The sequence below is a fragment of the Rhipicephalus microplus genome, chromosome 10 (genome assembly GCF_043290135.1).
Source record: "Rhipicephalus microplus isolate Deutch F79 chromosome 10, USDA_Rmic, whole genome shotgun sequence".
NCBI lineage: Eukaryota > Metazoa > Arthropoda > Arachnida > Ixodida > Ixodidae > Rhipicephalus > Rhipicephalus microplus.
Window position 1 is genome coordinate 34,569,272 of NC_134709.1, and position 20,545 is coordinate 34,589,816.

The 20,545-nt window shown below is 46.0% G+C and overlaps 1 protein-coding gene and 1 non-coding gene across 9 annotated transcripts in view; one reads left to right on the forward strand and one right to left on the reverse strand.

Moving 5' to 3' along the window:
- Positions 1-317: 317 nt before the first annotated feature.
- LOC119180638 (uncharacterized) overlaps positions 318-20,545 on the reverse strand; it is a 28,554-nt gene continuing 8,326 nt past the window's right edge. For 7 of the 8 annotated variants that reach the window (XM_075875421.1, XM_075875419.1, XM_075875418.1 and 4 more), the window contains 7 exons: positions 18,658-18,918; positions 17,678-17,845; positions 8,984-9,130; positions 7,925-8,049; positions 6,072-7,397; positions 1,968-2,248; positions 318-488 (listed from right to left, as the gene is read on the reverse strand). In XM_075875421.1, the coding sequence (XP_075731536.1) occupies positions 1,985-2,248; positions 6,072-7,397; positions 7,925-8,049; positions 8,984-9,130; positions 17,678-17,845; positions 18,658-18,918 (2,291 nt within the window). In that variant the 3' untranslated portion in view covers positions 318-488; positions 1,968-1,984. The remainder of the gene's footprint in view (positions 489-1,967; positions 2,249-6,071; positions 7,398-7,924; positions 8,050-8,983; positions 9,131-17,677; positions 17,846-18,657; positions 18,919-20,545) is intronic. The other variant, XM_075875417.1, reaches the window with a different exon arrangement.
- On the forward strand, positions 1,117-1,189 carry TRNAK-UUU (transfer RNA lysine (anticodon UUU)). Its single transcript has one exon. It is a non-coding gene; the product is annotated as a tRNA-Lys (tRNA).

Consider the following 20,545-nt stretch of genomic DNA (forward strand, 5'->3'; position numbering starts at 1 on the left):
TTTTTTTTTTGGGGGGGGGGGGCGTTTGACAATATACTTCACGTATGTTCGTGCGTGCATTTATATGTGTGCACGTATACATAAGCAATCAACACAGAAAAAAAATCGGCAAAGTTTGAGCCTACAACCCACCCACCCCTCTCTACGTCCCTGTGAATAACGAAGGAATCAGCATGCGATTAACAGAATGACACGAATGTGACGTCACAAAATTCGCTGCCCACCATTATACCACCATTTTGGTGCTCCAAGGTGGCTACTTCTGCGACGCCAGTGTCGGCGCTGGTTACGCATGCGATAAATAAGACACCATCGCAGTAGCAACCAACTAATCTTTATTAGGGGCTAACAAGTGAAATAAAACGAAACCGTCATTAATCGCGCGACGTCATGGGCGCAGCTTCCGAACGTAACTGGAACTCCAAGATGGTGACCTCGATGGCAACCAAGATGTGGTTAACCGGGCTTTCACGTGGTAGGACGCCTCTCTGCGTGAATAACGAAATAACTTTCATGTGACGTTCTGGTAACATTAATGTGACTTGTTGGAGTAACTGATTGGTCTGTTTGGTTATTCACAGCGCCGTGAATTTAAAACGCACAAGAGGGTAGAGTCACAAGGGTGGCGCCATATGCACGTGCACGAAGGGGGGCATAGGTGAAAAGTCAGCCACTACCTTGATATAGTAGAGACGGGAGGGGGAGGGTTGCTGCGACGAACTTTCGCCCCATCTGGAGGTTAACCCTGCACACGCCCTTATATGGTTGCATGACGCACAACACGCAATGGGAACCATATAGTTATGATAAGCATGCTTTATTTCAACAATATAAAAATTCTAATCATGCTTTCAAATGCAATGTACGGAAAAGACACGAGCCTTAGCAGCCAATAAAAATAATAATAATAATATTAATAATAATAGAAACATTTCTCAGCATCGTTGATAGCTATCGTGCGAAGCAGCGACGACAAATTGACATAAGGAGTACGAAAGGTCCTGTCTAAATTTCGCGTACTCGGACCACACGCACAACCATCCTTGATTTCTCTCGTCACTCTCTCCCTCACCTTTTTGTGCAGTTTCCCACGGTATAAAAAGGTCAATTCTCGTAGCCCGCGTAGCTCAGTCGGTAGAGCGTTAGGCTTTTAACCTAACGGTCCAGGGTTCGAGCCCCTGCTCGGGCGTGTCTTTTTTTCGTTTGCTACCTCTACTTCATAATTTCCTTTAGAACGTTGTATACATAAACTATTTTACGGCTGGATTTGAGTGCCATGCTGGACTCTTAATGCTGTTTTCGTGTCAGCGCACTTAATTTTGTTTTCTGTGTATGTGCGAGCGTGCGTGTCTGGGCGTCCATCCGTATGTATGTATGTATGTATGTATGTATGTATGTATGTATGTATGTATGTATGTATGTATGATTGATTGATTGATTGATTGATATGTGGGATTTAACGTCCCAAAACCACTATATGATTATGAGAGACGCCGTAGTGGAGGGCTCCGGAAATTTAGACCAGCTGGGGTTCTTTAACATGCACCCAAATCTGAGCACACGGGCCTACAACATTTCCGCCTCCATCGGAATGTATGTATGTATGTATTATGTATGTATGTATGTATGTATGTATGTATGTATGTATGTATGTATGTATGTATGTTCTCACAGGCACATGACACAGTCAGCGCTAGTCCTGCGTGGTAACTTTTCGTGCCCGCGCATGTTTGCACATTTAATCTTTACTATTAACGCGACATCGCAAACGTCCCATTCTCGCATGTTAGCTGTTGATTCAAAATGGCTATCTCAGAAAAAAAAAACATACGTGACCGCATGCTCACGCACTGATTTTACATTCGAACAAGGCTCCCGTAGGGGAGCCGAAACGTCTTGCTTCTTTTTTATGTTATGGCGGTCAGCGTCTTGTCTTCACAGCGGTTTCAGGTGACGTCAGTGCTCACACGAAATGCGATTGGTCTCAGCGCTGCTGCTGCTGCCACCGCTCGAGCTCTCCGCTGACGACGGCGTCTTCGAACCAGGGCTGGAGCAGGAGCTCCTCGAGGAACCACAGCTGCCAGTGGCGGCCCCTGGCGGAGACGAACGCGTACTGGCGGCCGCCCGACGTGCTCGAGTTGCAGCGGATGCGCACCGCCTGCGCGCCGGACAAGCGGCGGAGCGTCTCCTGCAAGCGCGCCGCGCCGCTGCCCACCTTCAGCAGGCGCAGGAAGGCGGCGCTCTGCACCTGCGTGTGCAGAAGACGACGAGGTTGCAGGTTGTGCAAATAAGGGGGGGGGGGGGAGGCAGGGAGGGCTGACTCAGACCAACGCCGACTAAATTTCAAGGCCGAAAGGCTGCCGCAGTGACGTCAGAGGTTGGGGGCCCAGTTGCCCAACTGAGCATGCTCAGGAAGACTCTTTTTTTTTCTTCACATCTTTTATTCGGCCCAATTTAGCCGCAGCAGCTGCGAGAGCGGGAGCGTTGGTTTTCCTGAAACGTGAACGAAGCATACGCTTACCGCCGCGTTCGCGGCGTAACTGGGCCCCCACCCTCTGACGTCACTGCGGCTGCCTTTCGGCCTCGAAATTTAGTCGGCGTTGCTCAGACTCATGTCGATCCTCACTCGTGTAGAAGAGAGAGAGAGAGAGACAAATCATTCAAGCAAAGTATAGCGAGAACAAAGGAACACATGCGGAGAGTACCTTTCGCGCCACCAACTTGAGAACCGGTATTCTATGTACGACGCCTAATATTTTAAAAGCATAATCTCTCGTGCATTTGTGTGCGCACAAGTATCTTTCGAAGCTTTCCACAGGCCATAGTGTCATAGCCGGGAATTTCTTGCGCAAAGGGGCTTGTCCCTGAAGTGCGCGATGGGCAAAGGATCACGTGTTATGGAGTGGCACTTTACGCTATAGACAGATTTGCGTTCGCTGGTTACGGCAACGACCTCGAGCTACACACAGCAAGACCCTCTCCGTTCAACGAGGGGGGCGGGGGTGGGGGAGAGTTGACTGCATGCTTGGATGGGGTTGGCCTCAGCAGCGTAACCAAAATTGTCCCGGGAGCTGCAACCACCCTTTATGCCCGGGCGTGTTTTCTATGTACGCGTGTACAAAAAAAAAAAAGAAAGGAAAAAGCAAGTTGCCGAGTTTTAACTCCCCCCCCCCCCCCCCCACACACACACACGCCATGACCCAATGTTACTAAGCATGACCCGTATCTGCCTCAAAGTCGTAATCTGTGACGCCAAGGTATAGCTGTCGTAGTAACTTCGGGAACACTAGAAAGGCTTGGGAAGGCGAACAGACCACAAAACGCGTGACAACGTACAAGATGCAACCTTTATGCATTGTCTACCTTGGGCACGGGCGTAGCCAGGAGTGGCACATTGAACCCTCTCCCTCCCTCCCCCCGAAATTATTTTTCGCCATGATATAAGAGAGCAAAAAATGACCATTTCAAGGGGGCACCCCTCTCGAAATCAAGGATGTGCCACCCACCCTCCCCCCGAAAAAATCTGGCTACGCAACTCTGACAGTTCGTGCTCATCCTGCCTGAGCATTCTCCTCATGTATTCTTCTATGTGTTTCAACAGTGCACCGCCAATTTCCAACTGCTTGCCACTCTTTCTGCGCCTTTGAGGCGAAACTGTGACTTTTTCGAAGCGTAAGCGTGTTTTTGCCGATTCAAGTGCTTGACATATCAAGGTAAAAGCTGGTCATTTATGTTTGGTATTATATCACTAGGTAAAAGTTGATCATTTACATTTGAAATGTTATGTTTGACTCAGTACATCTGTGATAAAAAAATGAAAAATTTAGGAGACAGAATTTTTTTCAGGGGGAGGACATTTTCTTGACTTCGGGGTGACACCACCTCCAAATGGTCATTTTTCACTCTCTATACCATGACGACGAAAAATTACAAGGGGGGGGAGAAGCTCTTGTGCTACTTTTTGGTTACGTCCTTGACTGACCCTTGGTGCGAAATTCGGAAACACCGCATTTCAGCGCCATTTATTCCACGCACAATCCACCCCTCCCCACTCAACTCGAATCTGTAAAACGAACGTACGCAAAGTTTTGACCGAGCATAAACTGAAAGAACTGGTACGGAGCATGCAAGTTAGTGAACATGACCGGTATTCACAAAAATGCTCTCTGGCTAGAATCGTGCATATAGAAGAACGTTCTAGCTATACACTGAGAATGTCGGACGGCCAACAGCAAAAAAAGCATTTAAGATCAATAAGTTCTGTGAATCCGCCATGCAATTTTCGATGGTGAGCCATATGCGTTCTGTAAATAACTTCTCCACACGGCTAGTCTGCCAAAAGGTGCAACACTGGAACTGCGCAACGGCAGGAGCAGGCTGTTGAAAAACAGCCGGATAACGTTATGACGCTTGCCTTAAAGGGCCCTGCAACACTTTTCCGAGTAATCTTCGAACGACTTCAAAAGAAGTTTAATGCCTCGCGAATCGACTGCCGCAAAATATTTGACAATTCATGTCAAATTCGAGCAGAGTGGCAAGATTTTACACACGCTTCAAGTGCTTTTTCTATCCTTTGCTACCAGCCAGTGCACTGAAACGTACGCAAGTGGGGGGATGTGGGAAGAATATGCGTCTGTTCGTCAGTGCACGTGATGTCCTTGAGCAAGTGGCGGCGCCCTGTGGCCGCTGTGGTAACTATGCAGATCATGGCACGGCCACTTTGGACTTAAGGCAGCTTTTATTGAGAGAAGATGGAACGATTTCTAGCTGACTGAGAATTCAACGTAAATTTCAGCCCGCGTGCTTGCGGTATAATGTTTGGCCCACGTGTTCTCGGGAGACTTGACTATTGATCGGCAGCGTTTTCTGACAATGCTGAAAAAGTCTTGCAGGGCCCCTTTAAAAAAAAAAAGTATCCAAGCTTGAATCGGAGGTAACAAAAAGGAGGTTTACAGGGCCTTCGCTTGCTTTGTGGCTAGGAAATAGTAGTGAACCCCCAGCGAAGTTCTCCCCAGGAAATTTTAAGCAGCCCACATTTTACTGTTCCAACGGACACGATTTCCGGCATCTCTGATACACTTGGAAAGCGGAGCCAAGGGCACTTCAGTTCTAGCACTGGCACTGGAGTTGGCGACCTTTCAATTCTAAAGGCCACCATATCAGACACCTTCTTACATAACCAGGTGGCGGGAGACACGACTTCATGGCGCTGCACACGTGCAGTCGACGTAGATTGTATAGCACACCAAATCGACGGGCACAAGAAAAATGCACGCACAAATAGTTGCTCCTGGTTTCTCAGGCATGCATTCTAAAGGCATCAGTCAGAGCGATGGGCATTCTATCGAAATAGGTAACGAGAGCAGTGGGCAGTGAATTGAAGCGGTGGGCGGCATTTTCACCATCACCCGCCGCGGTGAGAACTCACGATACTCGTACGCTTGTATGATGTGTACCCTTCCTTTTCCTTGGAGCTAACCGAGACATTAAAGGGACATGAAATTGAAACAATGAGTTCATTTGAACTGATAAATTGTACTCTGAAGGATATTACATTAACTTCACTGTTATATTTTAATTAGAAGAGGAGCAAATCGAGGTGAAAGACTCATTTTTAAATTTTACAGTGAAAATTCTTCTCGTGTGACATGATGGACATTAGAAGGTTTCTTCCCAATTTAATTTTTTGGGTGCGACGACAGTGGCTCAACAGTACTTTACAAAACTTAGTATGTGAAGTTTATGGCCCTCTCACAGGACAACGCATTTCATTTTTTATTAATTAGCATCTACATGAGACCTTGTAGATGTCGTCAAAATCTATGATATCACAATGTTTTGTATGGGAATTTCAAAATGGCGTCACCAACCACATTTTCTTTTAGTACATTTTCTCGCTTACCAAGCGTCTTGTCGCGGCAAGTGTGGTCATTGTGAAAGTGTGAATTTACTAGTGTGAGGAAAATCATATCTATCTTTAGTGTCCTTTTAACAACAGCTTGCAAATAATCTTTTCAAGCCTAAACGTTATTGAAACATGCAAGCTAAAGAGCATGACATCGAGTTCTTACCAGCACCCTGATGGGCCCATGCTCCTCCAGAACATCGACAGATTTGTGACAGTCGTGGCTTAGTGTGAGATTGAGGTGACACGGAGACCCACACACCAACAGCTGGCTATAGCGCCGCAACGCAGCCACTGAGACCAAGTGTGCTTGCGAATATACATGCCGACAGTTTTGGCAAAGTGAGCCGAGTTCTGGCGCATTCACAAGGTAACTCAGGAATGCCAACACATAGGCAGCAGCAGTTGTGGGTGGCCAACCAAACAGACGTGCATGCCTTTCCAGATCCCTGTGCCAGCCCTCGGCTGACAGTAGTGGTGCCGTCTTGCAGGAACTAGTGAAGTTTTCGAACAGTGTAGACAGGCATGTGCGACAGATTCCGCGCCCATTTGACCCCGATGTTTTCATGAGGTCCTCTTTAGCAGCCCATCTGAGCACCACGTCGAGCGCAGCGGTGACTGGACATGCACCGGGCATGGACCTTGTAATCATGTCATTGATTCGACGCAACAGTGCTCTAGCCATCTGATATCCCTGGACTTCAGAGCACTTCGCATGCCTGTTCTTTACAAGCATCAGCAACACGTCCGACATGCACCAGGGGAAACCTTGGCAGTTGACTTCCGCTGCGTCGTCTGCGTTCACGGTTACCATGTACCACGCGGAAGCCATCTGTAGCAGAGCCACTTTGGCCTCTGTCCCGGAGAAATTGCCATCTGGGAAGAGGGACTCAACATCGCGGAAGAACCGTTGCCTCATCTTCTCTACCAGCATCTGAAACTGCTTCTGCACGTGAGCTTCGATGTTGTACTTGTTGTTCCTGCCCCTGTGGTAAGGAGAAAGACTGCTCAGTAGTCCCGTGACAACTTCAGCTTCACTGGCAATGCCATATCTGTGAAGAATTTGATTCATGAGCTCCTCGTAAAGTGCCTTCGCCAGTCTGGCAGGGCGCTCATACTTCTGCCAATCCGGGTACTCAAACATGCTGTTACGCGCTTTGTGCTCGGTGCAGCTACAGAAGCCAGAGGTGACGAGTCCCCGATTGAGTCTGTAAAGCTGCCCGAGGATCCTTGACGATCTGTAAGTATCCTTGCTGCCCGTCTTTTCCATGAATTCGGGATACCTGTACACACGCTCCGACTTCTCCATACGTGCTGGGATGCCCGTTTTGGCAAAATCTAGGCTGGTAGCGATTTTCTTGGCCAGAGACAGGCACCGTGGTGAGAATATTCCGTCCGGCAGCTGGTCTGCCCACGCAAGGTGGGCGTTCGACATGAGGCCAATGTTGTCATTCTTGATGTAGTTACATGTGAATGATATCATTTCTTCATCCTGGATATTTGGTAGTTTAAAAAAGAGGCAGCAATAACGTAATAAAAGATGTGTACTGATTACTGTCTTAAAGAGTAAGCAGCATTAAGAATAAGAAGTCAATTCAGTATGGCAAAAGATGAGTGTAAATTTGTACAAGCCAGTGTAAGTACTCCATCAAAGACCTAATTGACCCTTAGCTATATTCAAGACATGTTCTCATTTGAAATAAAAAAATCGTGTTAATAATCAAAGAATGTATGCCATTCATGAAAAGCAAGATAAAAAAACTGGCTCACTAGGCTTATTTAAAAAAAAGCAAAAGCAACACAGCAATTATGTTTCTTGTGATGTGCATGCCCTTCGTGGGTAATGTTTACTTTGACATTTAAGTATCACTAACTCTGCCAAAGTGATGTATATTGGCTTATACATTGATGCTGGTCACCTAGCAGTAACGTTACAGTTATGGCTGTACAAATGATGAAGTGGGCCTTATTATTAAGTGTACAAAAGTTTAGAGTGAAAGCCTGGCGAGATAAACGTACCAAGTCCTCCAGCGTGTCCGCTTTAAAGGCATGGTCACTGAAAATCATGGGAGCAGCATTGTCGCCTGAAAAGAGCAGATCCTTTTCTGCTATGACCACATACTCGTCACCATCCAGGTCAGAACCTGCATGCAGCATCGACGCAAAGCGTGTAGAGGTATGAACAACTAAAGTGACCTGCATGTTTTATCGAGCCCCTCTCAAGTTACATTGAAACCTACAAGCTTGAGTAAGATTCAGGTACGGCATGTTTATATCTATATTTAGCGTAAAGCTTCAAAAAAAAAAATTAATTAAAATTATTTTGTGTGATTTCGTCGTTCAATGGGTGTATCTGTTTTTTTTTTTTTTAGGAACTGAACATGATGCCATCCTGTTTCCGCTGCTGTCTCTAGCTTTAATGGATGACACCCACTCAAACCAAACAGATCCTTACCCTTAAACTCAGCCTTAAACCCAATGTAACATGAGCAGAGAGCAGCCATACAGCAGGACCCGTGAAAATCAGCCACTAATTTGACTTTAGCATTCAGAAACTTTGCCTTGATGACAACTTGCTAGGTAACTTCAGCATCACAAATTTTTTTTAGTGCACTCAGTGGTACACCTCCTTGGCAAGCACTAGTAGAAGCCAGATGACTGCAGTCTTCAAACAGTACAGAATAATATAGTAATACGACGAGTTTTACATGCCAAAACCACAATATGATTATGAGGAACACCATAGTGGAGAGCTCTGAAAATCTCGGCCACCTGGTGCTCTTTAACATGCACTGACATTACATAGTAGGTACATACGAGCCTCTACCCTTTCACCACGACCGGCATTGAACCCGATACCTTGCAGTCAGCAGTTGAGAAGCGTAACCCTAGCCCCTAGAGAAGTGTAATCCTAGCTCCCTGTCTAAAGACTTGATACAATACCAGTGGACGGAAACCAGACTGTAGCTCTTTGAAACATAAGCTGCAAAGAAAAATAAGACGTGGCAGGAATAATGCTGACCACTACAAACTGAACAAAGCGCACTCATATCTGATATGAGAGTGAACCGGACCCACCCGCCATTTCATTGGGGTGTGGTCGGTGTCCTTTGGCTGGGAATACGATGCAGTCCCTTATGTGGTGTAATGCGGGCACGTCCACGGCCTCGAATTTGCGAACATCGCCAGGGTGAACGCAGGGGCACTTTGTCACCAGCACAGTGCCTGTTCGAACAAAACAATGCAGTCTCAGCTGGCCGGCTTGCAGCAAAATATAGCAGGTGCATCTCTTTTAACACTGAAATAAACGAAGACGTACAGTATGTTGTGGCATTTGATAAAACAGGCAACACTTCTAAGAAGTAGCCACTCTCAACTGTTGCAACCTTTGTTAGCCACTGCTGCTCGTACTGTGGATGACAAAATGCAAATGAGAATTTACAATGCATTTCATTCCATATTGACACACCTCGATGGGCGCATGAAGAGGAAGAGGTGGAAGCGGTCTGGCTCACGAGCAGCTCGGTCGCCGGTTTTCTGGCTCTGAGCTGTACCGATCTCAACCATTTCCTGTAAATAAACGCGTTCCTTCGTCACAGTTGTGGTGGAAGGTGCTGGGTAAGCCAGCTACTGTCAAGCGAGACCGGAGAGCAGCCGTCTACTAACGACGGAACCGCAAGAGCACGAGCTTCGCCGCAGCCGTCGACTAGCGGGCTTACCACCACTACCTCAAGATATGAACTTGGACGGAGACATCCAGCAGCCGGTCGCGAGGGCGCCGTCTTTCCACTACCGAGAGCCACGCACATTTACAGGAAAACCTGGCGATGACGTTGAAGAATGGCTCAGCCACTATCAACGGGTGAGCCGAGCCAATGGCTGGAATGCGGCCAGCCAGTTGTCCCACGTGGGTCTATTTCTCGATGGCAGTGCTTTAGTGTGGTTCGAGAATCACGAAGACACCTTGACAACATGGGACCAGTTTATGGAGGAGATCAAGAAGTGCTTTGGCGACCCTGCGACGAAGAAGAAACGTGCAGAGCAAATGTTGTCGCAGAGAGCTCAAGCTTGTGGTGAGACATGCAGAACCTACATTGAGGAGGTACTGAAACTGTGCAAATGTGTGGACACCAACATGACGGAAGAGGACAAGGTGGGCCACATTCTCAAAGGAATTGCGGAAGACGTCTACCACTTCCTTATCGGCAAGGAGAGTCTTGAGTCTGTGGCCGATGTGATTGGGCACTGCCGAACGTTTGAGGCCCTGAAGACTCGCCGCATCACTACGAAGTTCGGACGCCTTGCCAATGTTACGACCGTCGCCACTGTCGATGTGTGCCAAGACTCCGTGCCTACCGACCTTTCGTCAACGATTCGCCTCATTGTACGTGAGGAACTTCGTCGTCACCTTTACGCGCCCTTGAACGCCCGAGAACCACCGTGCGATACACCGTCCACAAGTATCAATGCTACGAGTTTCGAGGAGCGCAGCTATTCCAACCGCGGCCCTCAGCTAAGGGCTCCACCACCGGCGTCTTCTTATGTAGAGCCGCCTTATGCTCCCCACAGTCGTTACGGCTACAACAGCCATCCACCTCCTTTTGCGTCTCAGTGGGAACAGAGCGCCGCGTACCCTCAACATCCAGCGACGTTCCCTATGCCCCGTGAACGGCCCGTCTGCTACCAGTGCGGTGTTCGTGGACATATCGCCCGATTTTGCCCAATGCGACGTAATCCACGTTCGACATTCCCTCAGAGATCCGCGACGTTTGCACAACGAAGCCAACGGCCTGACTACACCTACTGGCCCCCCAACCCAACTGACGAGCGGCACGCCTACCAGCCGATCAACCGGAGTGATTCGCCCGGATCTGTGCGCAGCTTAACGCCGCCCACCACCCGTCCACCTCGGTCACCATCTCCACGGCGCCGGTCACGAATGTCGTCTCCGCCACCGGGAAACTAGCCAGCGCGGCCGACGGAGGTGAGGTCGCTGGACGTACCGATTTTCATCAAAGAATGCCTCCACCAGTTTCTATGCTTCAGAATAAGGTTCAGGTACTTGTTGACGACGTTCCCACGATGGCATTGATAGACACTGGCGCAAGTGTTTCCGTGATGAGTTTAGTTTTTAAGCAACGACTAGGCCGTAAGGTTATGTTTCACTGGGACAAACCTGCCACATTTCGGGCAGTGAGCGGCGCATTCTTGCGTCCTGTCGGCGTCTGCACTGCGTCTGTTAGTGTTGCCGGTAAAACGTTCAAGGCGGAATTCACAGTACTGGCTCAATCAACGCATGACGTTATACTTGGCATAGACTTTTTGCGAGAGTGTCGTGCGACCGTGGATTGTGGAGCAGGTGAGGTTCTGTTGTCTACTCTCGCCCAGCAGCCTGATTGTGAGAAAGGTAACCTCACTGTAGCTAAAGATGTACTTCTGCCAGCGTGGTCCACGGCCAGCGTACAAGTGACCACTTCGGAAACCAACTCGAGTTTGAATTCACGTGACATAGTGATTGAGCCGTTGCCTGTAGCTTGTCTCAAGAAAAACATCTTTGTACCACGATGCATTGTATCTCTCGCAGACGAGACGGCTCAATTATGGGTGATAAACAGCTCACCCGAGTCGGTTGTACTACCGGCTGGTATGCGCCTTGCCCTGTTCGAAAAGCAGAGCAGCACCTGCATTGGAGCTTTAAGCGATCTTGAAAGGGCGGGTCCGGAAACTTCTGGTATGGAAGCTGAATTTTCAAAAATGGTTAGCAAGTCCATTTCCTCACAGAAGCGCAAAGACCTGGTTGCACTGCTGGCGAGACATGCTAAAGTATTTGATTTTGCACGGAAGGTGCCTAGGGCTCAGATACCGACCACGCGCGCTCGTCACAAGATCGATACTGGCTCTGCTCATCCTCTCCGACAAAAGCCCTATCGCGTGTCCGTGTCCGAACGCAAAGTTATTGCTGAACAAGTTGGCGAGATGCTAGCCACTGGTGTAATTCAAGAATCGTCAAGTCCGTGGGCTGCGCCTGTTATTTTGGTAAAGAAAAAAGACGGGTCCTGGAGGTTCTGTGTTGATTATCGGCGTCTCAATTCTATAACCAAGAAGGACGTGTACCCCCTCCCCCGCATTGATGACGTAATTGACTGCCTTCATTCAGCTTCCTACTTTTCTTCGGTAGACTTGCGATCCGGGTATTGGCAGATTCCCATGGATCCAGTTGATAAAGAGAAGACGGCTTTTGTAACGCCAGACGGTCTATTTGAATTTAATGTTATGCCGTTCGGCTTGTGTAATGCTCCGGCAACATTTGAACGCTATATGGATACCGTCTTGAGAGGCCTTAAATGGGAAATTTGTTTATGTTACCTGGACGATGTGGTTATTTTTGGACGAACTTTTGAAGAACATAATCATCGCCTTGACGTTGTTCTAACATGTTTGGAGAAAGCCGCCTTGACACTGAACTCAAAAAAATGTCGTTTCGGTGAACGGCAAACACTGGTTTTAGGACACCTTGTGGACAAAGCTGGTGTTAGACCGGACCCGCAGAAAGTGGACGCCGTCAGCAAGTTTAAGCAGCCACAGTCTATCCGCGAGCTACGAAGCTTTCTGGGCCTATGCTCTTATTTTCGCCGCTTTGTACCTAATTTTGCTGAAAAGGCCCAGCCACTGACTGACTTGCTGCGCAAGGACGTCCCTTTCCACTGGACACCAAATTGTGAGTCAGCGTTTAAGCAACTAAAGTTCGCTCTCACTTCCGGGCCAATACTATGCCACTTCGATCCCTCTGCTTCCACGGAAATCCACACCGATGCCAGTGGAGTTGGTCTCGGCGCGGTGCTTATTCAACGACACAACAATGCTGAACACGTCGTCGCCTATGCAAGCCGGTCCCTGAGCAAGGCAGAGCGTAATTATACGGTTACCGAATTGGAGTGCCTCGCCGTCGTTTTCGCCGTACACAAGTTTCGCCCCTACATCTACGGTCGTCGTTTCTCAGTTATCACAGATCATCACTCTCTTTGCTGGTTGGTGAGCCTACGTGATCCATCTGGTCGACTTGCGCGATGGGCCATACGGTTACAAGAATTTGACTTCACGGTCCGCTACAAGAGCGGTAATCGCCACGCAGACGCTGACTGCCTGTCACGGCTTCCTCTACCAACGACCGAGTGTGAAGCTGATAATTTTGACGATTTTATCACAGCTATTGACTCTCATTTTCCTGACATCGCGGCTTTCCGGACAGCACAGCACGAGGATCATTGCTTAGATCACCTGTTTGCCTCCGCGAATGACCCGGCCAGTTCAAGCTCTTTTATAGTCCATGACGCCGTCCTTTACAAGAAGAATTATTCTGGCCAAGGCGCCCGTCTGCTTCTGGTAGTTCCACGCACTCTACGTCCCCAAATTTTTCGGTTCTGCCATGACAACGCAACCAGTGGGCACATGGGCTTCGCCAGAACGTTTCATCGCATCCAGCAAAGGTTTTACTGGCCCAAGATGCGACGCGACACAGAAAAATACGTAGCGGGTTGCGAACAATGTCAACGTCACAAGCGTCCCACGACTACATCACCCGGACTTCTCCATCCCGTACCACCTCCTAGCTCTCCCTTCGAGATTGTTGGTGTCGACCTTCTAGGTCCGTTTCCGCGTTCAGCCAGTGCCAATCGATGGGTCATCGTGTGCGTCGACCACCTGACGCGCTACGCAGAAACTGCGGCTATACCTACTGCAACAGCCTTTCACGTGTCGCAGTTTATGCTTCGGCATATCATTCTCCGTCATGGCCCTCCACGAGTCGTCATTAGCGACCGGGGACGTCAGTTCGTCGCTGACGTCGTTGAAGAGATCCTACGCCTGTCTGCCAGCCAATTCCGCCACGCAACCCCGTATCACCCCCAGACGAATGGCCTCGTAGAGCGGACCAACAGGACGCTAACGAACATGTTGTCAATTTATGTTGATGCCAAGCACAAAAACTGGGACGAAGTACTGCCCTATATCACATACGCCTACAACACCGCGAAACACGAGACAACAGGGTACGCGCCCTTTTTCCTGCTCTACGCCCGCTCCCCCCGCAGTTGCCTCGACACCATTCTGCCTTTTACGTTAGATGTGGAAACATCGGTTGCCGAGTCACTATGCCGCGCTGAAGAAGCCCGTCGCGTCGCACGCCTTCGAACCATTGCATCTCAACAGCGCTCCAAGACCCGGTACGACGCCCACCATCACTCCGTTGCCTACACAAAGGGTGACCTGGTGTGGTTGTGGACACCTGTCCGCAAACGTGGTTTATGCCAAAAGTTTCTGGCCCACTACTCCGGACCATTTGTAGTCATTGACCGTCTCAGCGACGTCACATACGTCATCTCCGGCGTCACAAGCAATGGTCGGCGCTCTAGCAAGACACAGCTGACACACGTCGCGCGCCTCAAGCCATATCACCACCAACCTTCCTATTGACTCGCCCAGTGGGCATCGTCTGCGAACGGGGGAAATGACACACCTCGATGGGCGCATGAAGAGGAAGAGGTGGAAGCGGTCTGGCTCACGAGCAGCTCGGTCGCCGGTTTTCTGGCTCTGAGCTGTACCGATCTCAACCATTTCCTGTAAATAAACGCGTTCCTTCGTCACAATATGAAAAGCAGCATCGGAGCCGTAACATAAAAAATTGTGCAGGGATGTTTCACTCCAGCTATTCACGCACCCCTGTGCTTAAAAACCAGAGCTTTAATACATTGACCCACTATGCAGTGTGGAGGATTTTAGCCTCTAGATCAGCGTGCTTCATTGCTGCAGAGTGCTGGCTTTGAATCACAGCTCAAAGCTCGATATAGCGAAATATCGGTTATAACAAATTAAATGAGAAATAATCTTGCAATAAATACTGTAGTGCTAGAAATTACCTTTACAATAAATTCTTAAATAGAATGAACTTATTTTCGTGCAAGATGCATCTCTGTTATATTAAGGCTTGAGTGTATTCTCTTTTTTTTTAATTTCATTATGGAGTGAGATAGGTGCTCTGCAGGCCAACTCAATGGGCACATTATGGAATTCGCCCCGCCGCGGTGGTCTAGTGGCTAAGGTACTCGGCTGCTGACCCGCAGGTCGCGGGTTCGATTCCCGGCTGCGGCGGCTGCATTTCCGATGGAGGCGGAAATGTTGTAGGCCCGTGTACTCAGATTTGGGTGCACGTTAAAGAACCCCAGGTGGTCAAAATTTCCGGAGCCCTCCACTACGGCGTCTCTCATATTCAAATGGTGGTTTTGGGACGTTAAACCCCACAAATCAATCAAACATTATGGAATTCAGGGGTATGGACTGTGCAGGAATGCGAATGCCCTCTCAAAATTTTTTCACGCAGCCCAAATGAACGCAACATCATCTGTGCACATGTTACAGCTCGTATTGAATGCAACAGTAAAACGGAAACAGGATGATATGCCAACTGTGAGTCTCCTACTAATAGAGGTTTTTAGCTAGCTACCGAAATGCGGCAATACAGAACCGGCGAACTAGTGTGCATGCGCAATCATTGTATGCGCATACGGTAAGGAACTGTGTTGTATTTCCGTAACGTGTTTTTGTAGCTTGCTAAAAACCTCTAATATTGTTGCCCTATAAAGCTCATTTAGCACATTAGGTAGCAGCTGATTAACGTGCCGTGGTGAAGAGAAATAGTAACAACACACACACACAAAAAGCAGACAGGCATGAACAAAATAAAATGCTGCATACCTGCAATGAGGTTTTGTTTCGCGAGTTGTTAACACGCACACAGCTTACTACAGTAAAAGCTTGCAAATTTAGATTTCATAGGGCTGTAAAAACTATCCAAATTCACCGAATTCGAAATTATCGGAAGTACTATAAAGTTGAAAGTAAAGAAATTTCTATTACATCAATGCCTTTTCATTTTATTTACACGATTGCGGACGGTGACCGTGTCTTTCAAAAAGCTGGTGGCCTTTTTTGGCTGTTCACGAAGACCGTTTTTCTTGCTCTATGTCACACATTTGTAGCGCTAGGTGTTCGGCGTGCTGTCAGGATCATCTGAATTAACCGAATTGTGGTCAACTTTGAGCGAATTAATGAGAGTTTGAATAATTAAACAATGCATAGGCTGACTGGTACCAAAAAACTCGTCTGAATTATCCGATTTTCCATATAAACAAGTGCCAAATTAACGAGCATTCACGAGAAAGCTTAAACACATGGAGTGAACGAAATTCATTACTTATTAATGCAACAAAGACAAAAGCTGTAGTTTTTCATTCGCAGAGACTGATTTCCTTAGACAATAGATTACGTATAGGTAGCGCGGCTGTCGAAATCGTAGAAACCGTTAAAACATTAGAAGTACTTTTTCATTGCACAATGTCTTGGGATCCTCAGATTAATAATCTAATTACCAACCTATCAAAATGTGTGGGCATACTTGCACGAATGCGTTATTTTCTTCCAGTTTCTGTTAAACTAACACTTTATAACAGCTTGTTTTTGTCGCATGTAAATTATCGTCTTTTGGTATGGGCAAGTACGACAGCAACCAACATAAATAAAATATACGGACTACAAAAAAAAGCGATCAGGTTTATAGCAAATGTCGACTACTATGCTCACACAGATGAACTGTTTCAGCGCTATAATATTGTCCCAATTCACAAACTTTACGAGTATTCCCTAGCAATAAGATATAAGCAATCTCTTTTTCATAACAATTGTGCCTTTTTAGATATTTTTGAACTGGAAACGCATGCTAATTCGTACCCTACTCGTCACCAACAACATTAGAACCTTCCATTCTGTAGAACAAATTTTGGGCGACAAATGTTATGTTTTAGTGTTCCTTTGTTATTAAATCAATTACTGGAGGCAAAAGTAATCCTTGAGAAATGCAGTGCATGTGACATTAGGGAAGTGCTTTTATCATGAAAATCGAGAAAATGGTAGTCCAGGCATTCATGGAACTGTCTATATATGTATATGTGTGTGTATATATGTGTATATATATGTGTGTGTATATATGTGCGTATATATATATATATATATGTATATGTATGCGTGTGTATGTATGAGTATATATATGTGTCTGTATATGCATCTGCATATATGTGTGTATATTTATTGTGTATGTGTGTACACGCAATTTCTATGCATAACATTGTTGTCATATATATATAGTATTTTGTATTCCGTCATATTTTGCATTGTACTTCGGAATTTTTGCCGAACTACTTACGCATATTAGTCTCTGTACATAGCATTACTGTACGTGCATCTTCCGACTTGTACTGCGCTAAACATCTCATGGCCTATGTTCGTTGCCTATATGTTCATGGCTTATGTTTCTTTACTCATGTCCACGTTGCTTGCCATGTACTAGGGAGGCTCGGGTTCTCCTCAAGTGACAAAACGTCACTTTTCTCCCGAGCCTGCCTCATCCTTGGGATGAAATAAAATTGAGTTGAATTGAATTGAATTAGCATTTGAAATCACAACACCAATTGGGCACATTCTTCTCTACTCATTTTTCAACATCAGAACACTAATTTGATGCATTTCCTATATCAACGACAATCAACAGTGAAAAGAAAGCACGATAAACGTTAAGCACATATCTCTTAGTTCAAACTTGACCTAGCAAGTGTTGATAGCACCGTTCGTTCCGCTCTTGCATTTCCTCCAACCTAATGAGAAGACTGGCTTCCATTATGAATGTTTGAAATATCGGCAGTTATGATAAAATATACAGGATACCTGTGATGACTCTGGTGGCAGGCCTTGAGGTTTTGTCACCACTCCTTAAACTTGTGAACTGGACAAAGACCTGGCCATACTCTAGGGTTCCCGTTTCATCCAGTACGCCTAGCATGTTGCGTCCACTGTCCTCGGGTACTGCTATGTGGCTCTTGCTCTTAAGGTTAGCTGCAAAAATTACAAACATTAATTTCCTGTGGTTCATTTTACATGCCCTTTTGTTTATTTTTACCATCAATTTCTTGCCCCAAATGTTCTTTTTAACTTGCTACTGGTTACCCTAAAGAGAACTGACATTTAAGCGGTGCTTTAGACATTAGTGCTCACGTGCAGGAAAGTTTATCTGGATCTCAACAGCTTAAAGTCACATGATCTCAGGACATAACGGTCCTGTATTATGTCATACCATTGGTGTAAATATAGAATGAACAGCATGATTCTGCCTGGTGTTGCATAAGTATCATACTTTATCGGTGTCAGTAATGGGCTAACACTAGTTAACACATTATTTGTTCTTGACCATTCAATTATTAAAAACTATTCTAAAGGTACTCAATATTTCCTTTGATTCATTCCTGGCACTATTGAATTCATATTCAATTTGGTCTCAAAAACCACTATTTGCAATTACCAAGTAAGCAAACTGCTGCCACGACGGCATTATGAAAAGGAACACTCGGTTCATGCTTTAGCAACACATTTGTGATGTACTGATGCATATACGACATGCTGAATTGCAAGATTTATGTTTGTTGACTGCATTCAGCCACTATAACCCCTGGAAGCTGATTTCAGCATTCCCTTTTATTTCGCTCATGATTGTGCAGCTTTGCCTTCAACAAGAGTAAACTTTATATCGCCTTCCCTGCATGGTCAAACTTATTTTCAATCTTTTGCACATTTTCTTTTTACTATCTGGGTCCCATATGTGAACTAAAAGGTAACTGCGATTTGCATGGTGATGATAAAAGGCCTCTTACCTATCATGCTATTGTAAACAGCCAGCAACAGTGAACGAATGAAGGGCTCCCTTGTCAGAACCAGGCCTTTCTTGCGAAACTTGACGAGTGGCAGATGGCCCGTACGAACGTGTGCGCTAAGCACCTGCAAGGCCTCATCGTCGCTGACAAAGGCATCGCACAGACGAAGCACCATGTTCTGTTGCAATCGCAGGAACACGCGGCCCGGAACTCCGAGCTGCTCCAAGATGGTGATCAGGGGCCTATTGAGGTACACCGGACCTGCCAGAAACAAGCAGGCTATACAACCCTGCGCACTCTGTTGATAATAGCCTACCCTAATCATTCGTAGACATATGTGATCCAATCTACAAAAATGCTCTGCACTCAAACCTCGATATAACAAACCCGGATATAACGAAACATTGGTTATAACAACGTAAATTAAAAATAATCTTGCGATAGATATAGTGTTAGAAAAAAACCTTTATACAAAGTTTTTGGATATAACAAACCTAATTTCATGTAAGATATAACTTTGTTATAATGAGGTTTCCGTGCAATTAACTGCGTCTATACTCGGTCACCACCTAAGAAAAAATGTCAGATTTACCAACTGAATGGTATTGCGCGTGCCCTTCAATCATGAAAGACAGTGGTGCCAGCTGGTTCTCATTTGTATAGTAATTACTTTTTTTGCCTAACGTAAATACTATGCATAATAATAGTTATAGGTTCGTCATTACGGACTTTGGCCGAGCAGTGATGCCGGAATCCCTGATAAAATTTATCAGGACGTTTATGTTTCTGACGTAAAATCAGTGACACAAAAGTGTGCCCTTATGGGAAACCAAACTATATAAAGCACTCGAGAACTGCTTGACCTCATGAAAATGAGTGAGCATTATAGGATGGAACATCTATGCGAATTCTCTGTAGGAGAAACAGCGATGGGTGTGGGCTGGGCAGACTCTTTCATCTTATGTTGCAAAGGAGTATAGCACTGTAAGGTTCTTACATTTTTCATTGTTGGTATTCTGAATTAGTCCTTTTTTTTTTACTTTCCTTATTATTACACGCACATAGTGGATTCTCTAAATTAGCCTTTAAAGTCTTAAGTTCAGAGTGTTCGAATCAAAGCCATGTTTTACTTTCTGTTATTGTGGCACAGTGCTACTCTGTTCACTATATTGACTAAATCCATTTTTTCCTTTCCTCCTTTCCTTTTTGCTACAAACACTAATATTTTTGCCCCTGTCTACAATGTACTGTACAAACCTTGAAGGAATTATAGACAGAGCTGCGTAAATAAATAGCAAAATCTTGGGTTTAAAGCAAATTGAATATTGAAGTGCGAGTGTGAACCGAATCGAATATTTTTCTAATATTTCTCAAGTGCATTCTAGAATACTTTTCAATTACTTCGAAGTGAAATTGCATAAAAAAGAGTTCGAGAGGATTTAGGAGAATTTCAAGCATTACGAGATAGCGACATGAAAGTGTTTCTTTTGGCTAGATTTGTGAAGCGCTGGACCAATGGTGTTTTATAGCTGTCTTATCAGGAATGAGGCAATGCAGAGGCCGAATTATACTTATGTGCATGATTTATTGTAACCAAAGTACTGTCAACAACACATCACACGAAAGGCAAACATTCTATTTCCTCAACCTCTCCTCTTCCTTCAACTTCTTCAGAAATCCAACTAATGTGGAGCACAATGGTGTGCTCCCTTCAAGTCCGGAGTTTAAAATCTGCCTCATAGATGTCGATATACAGAACATCTGAAATTTCGGATGCTAAATATGTTCGTTGTCTGATTTTTTGGACTTCCAGTCCAAATTTTATATCTAAGACAGCATTAAGCCCCCATCACTGCCAAATATGTCATCTCTGCGTTGGAATCAACAT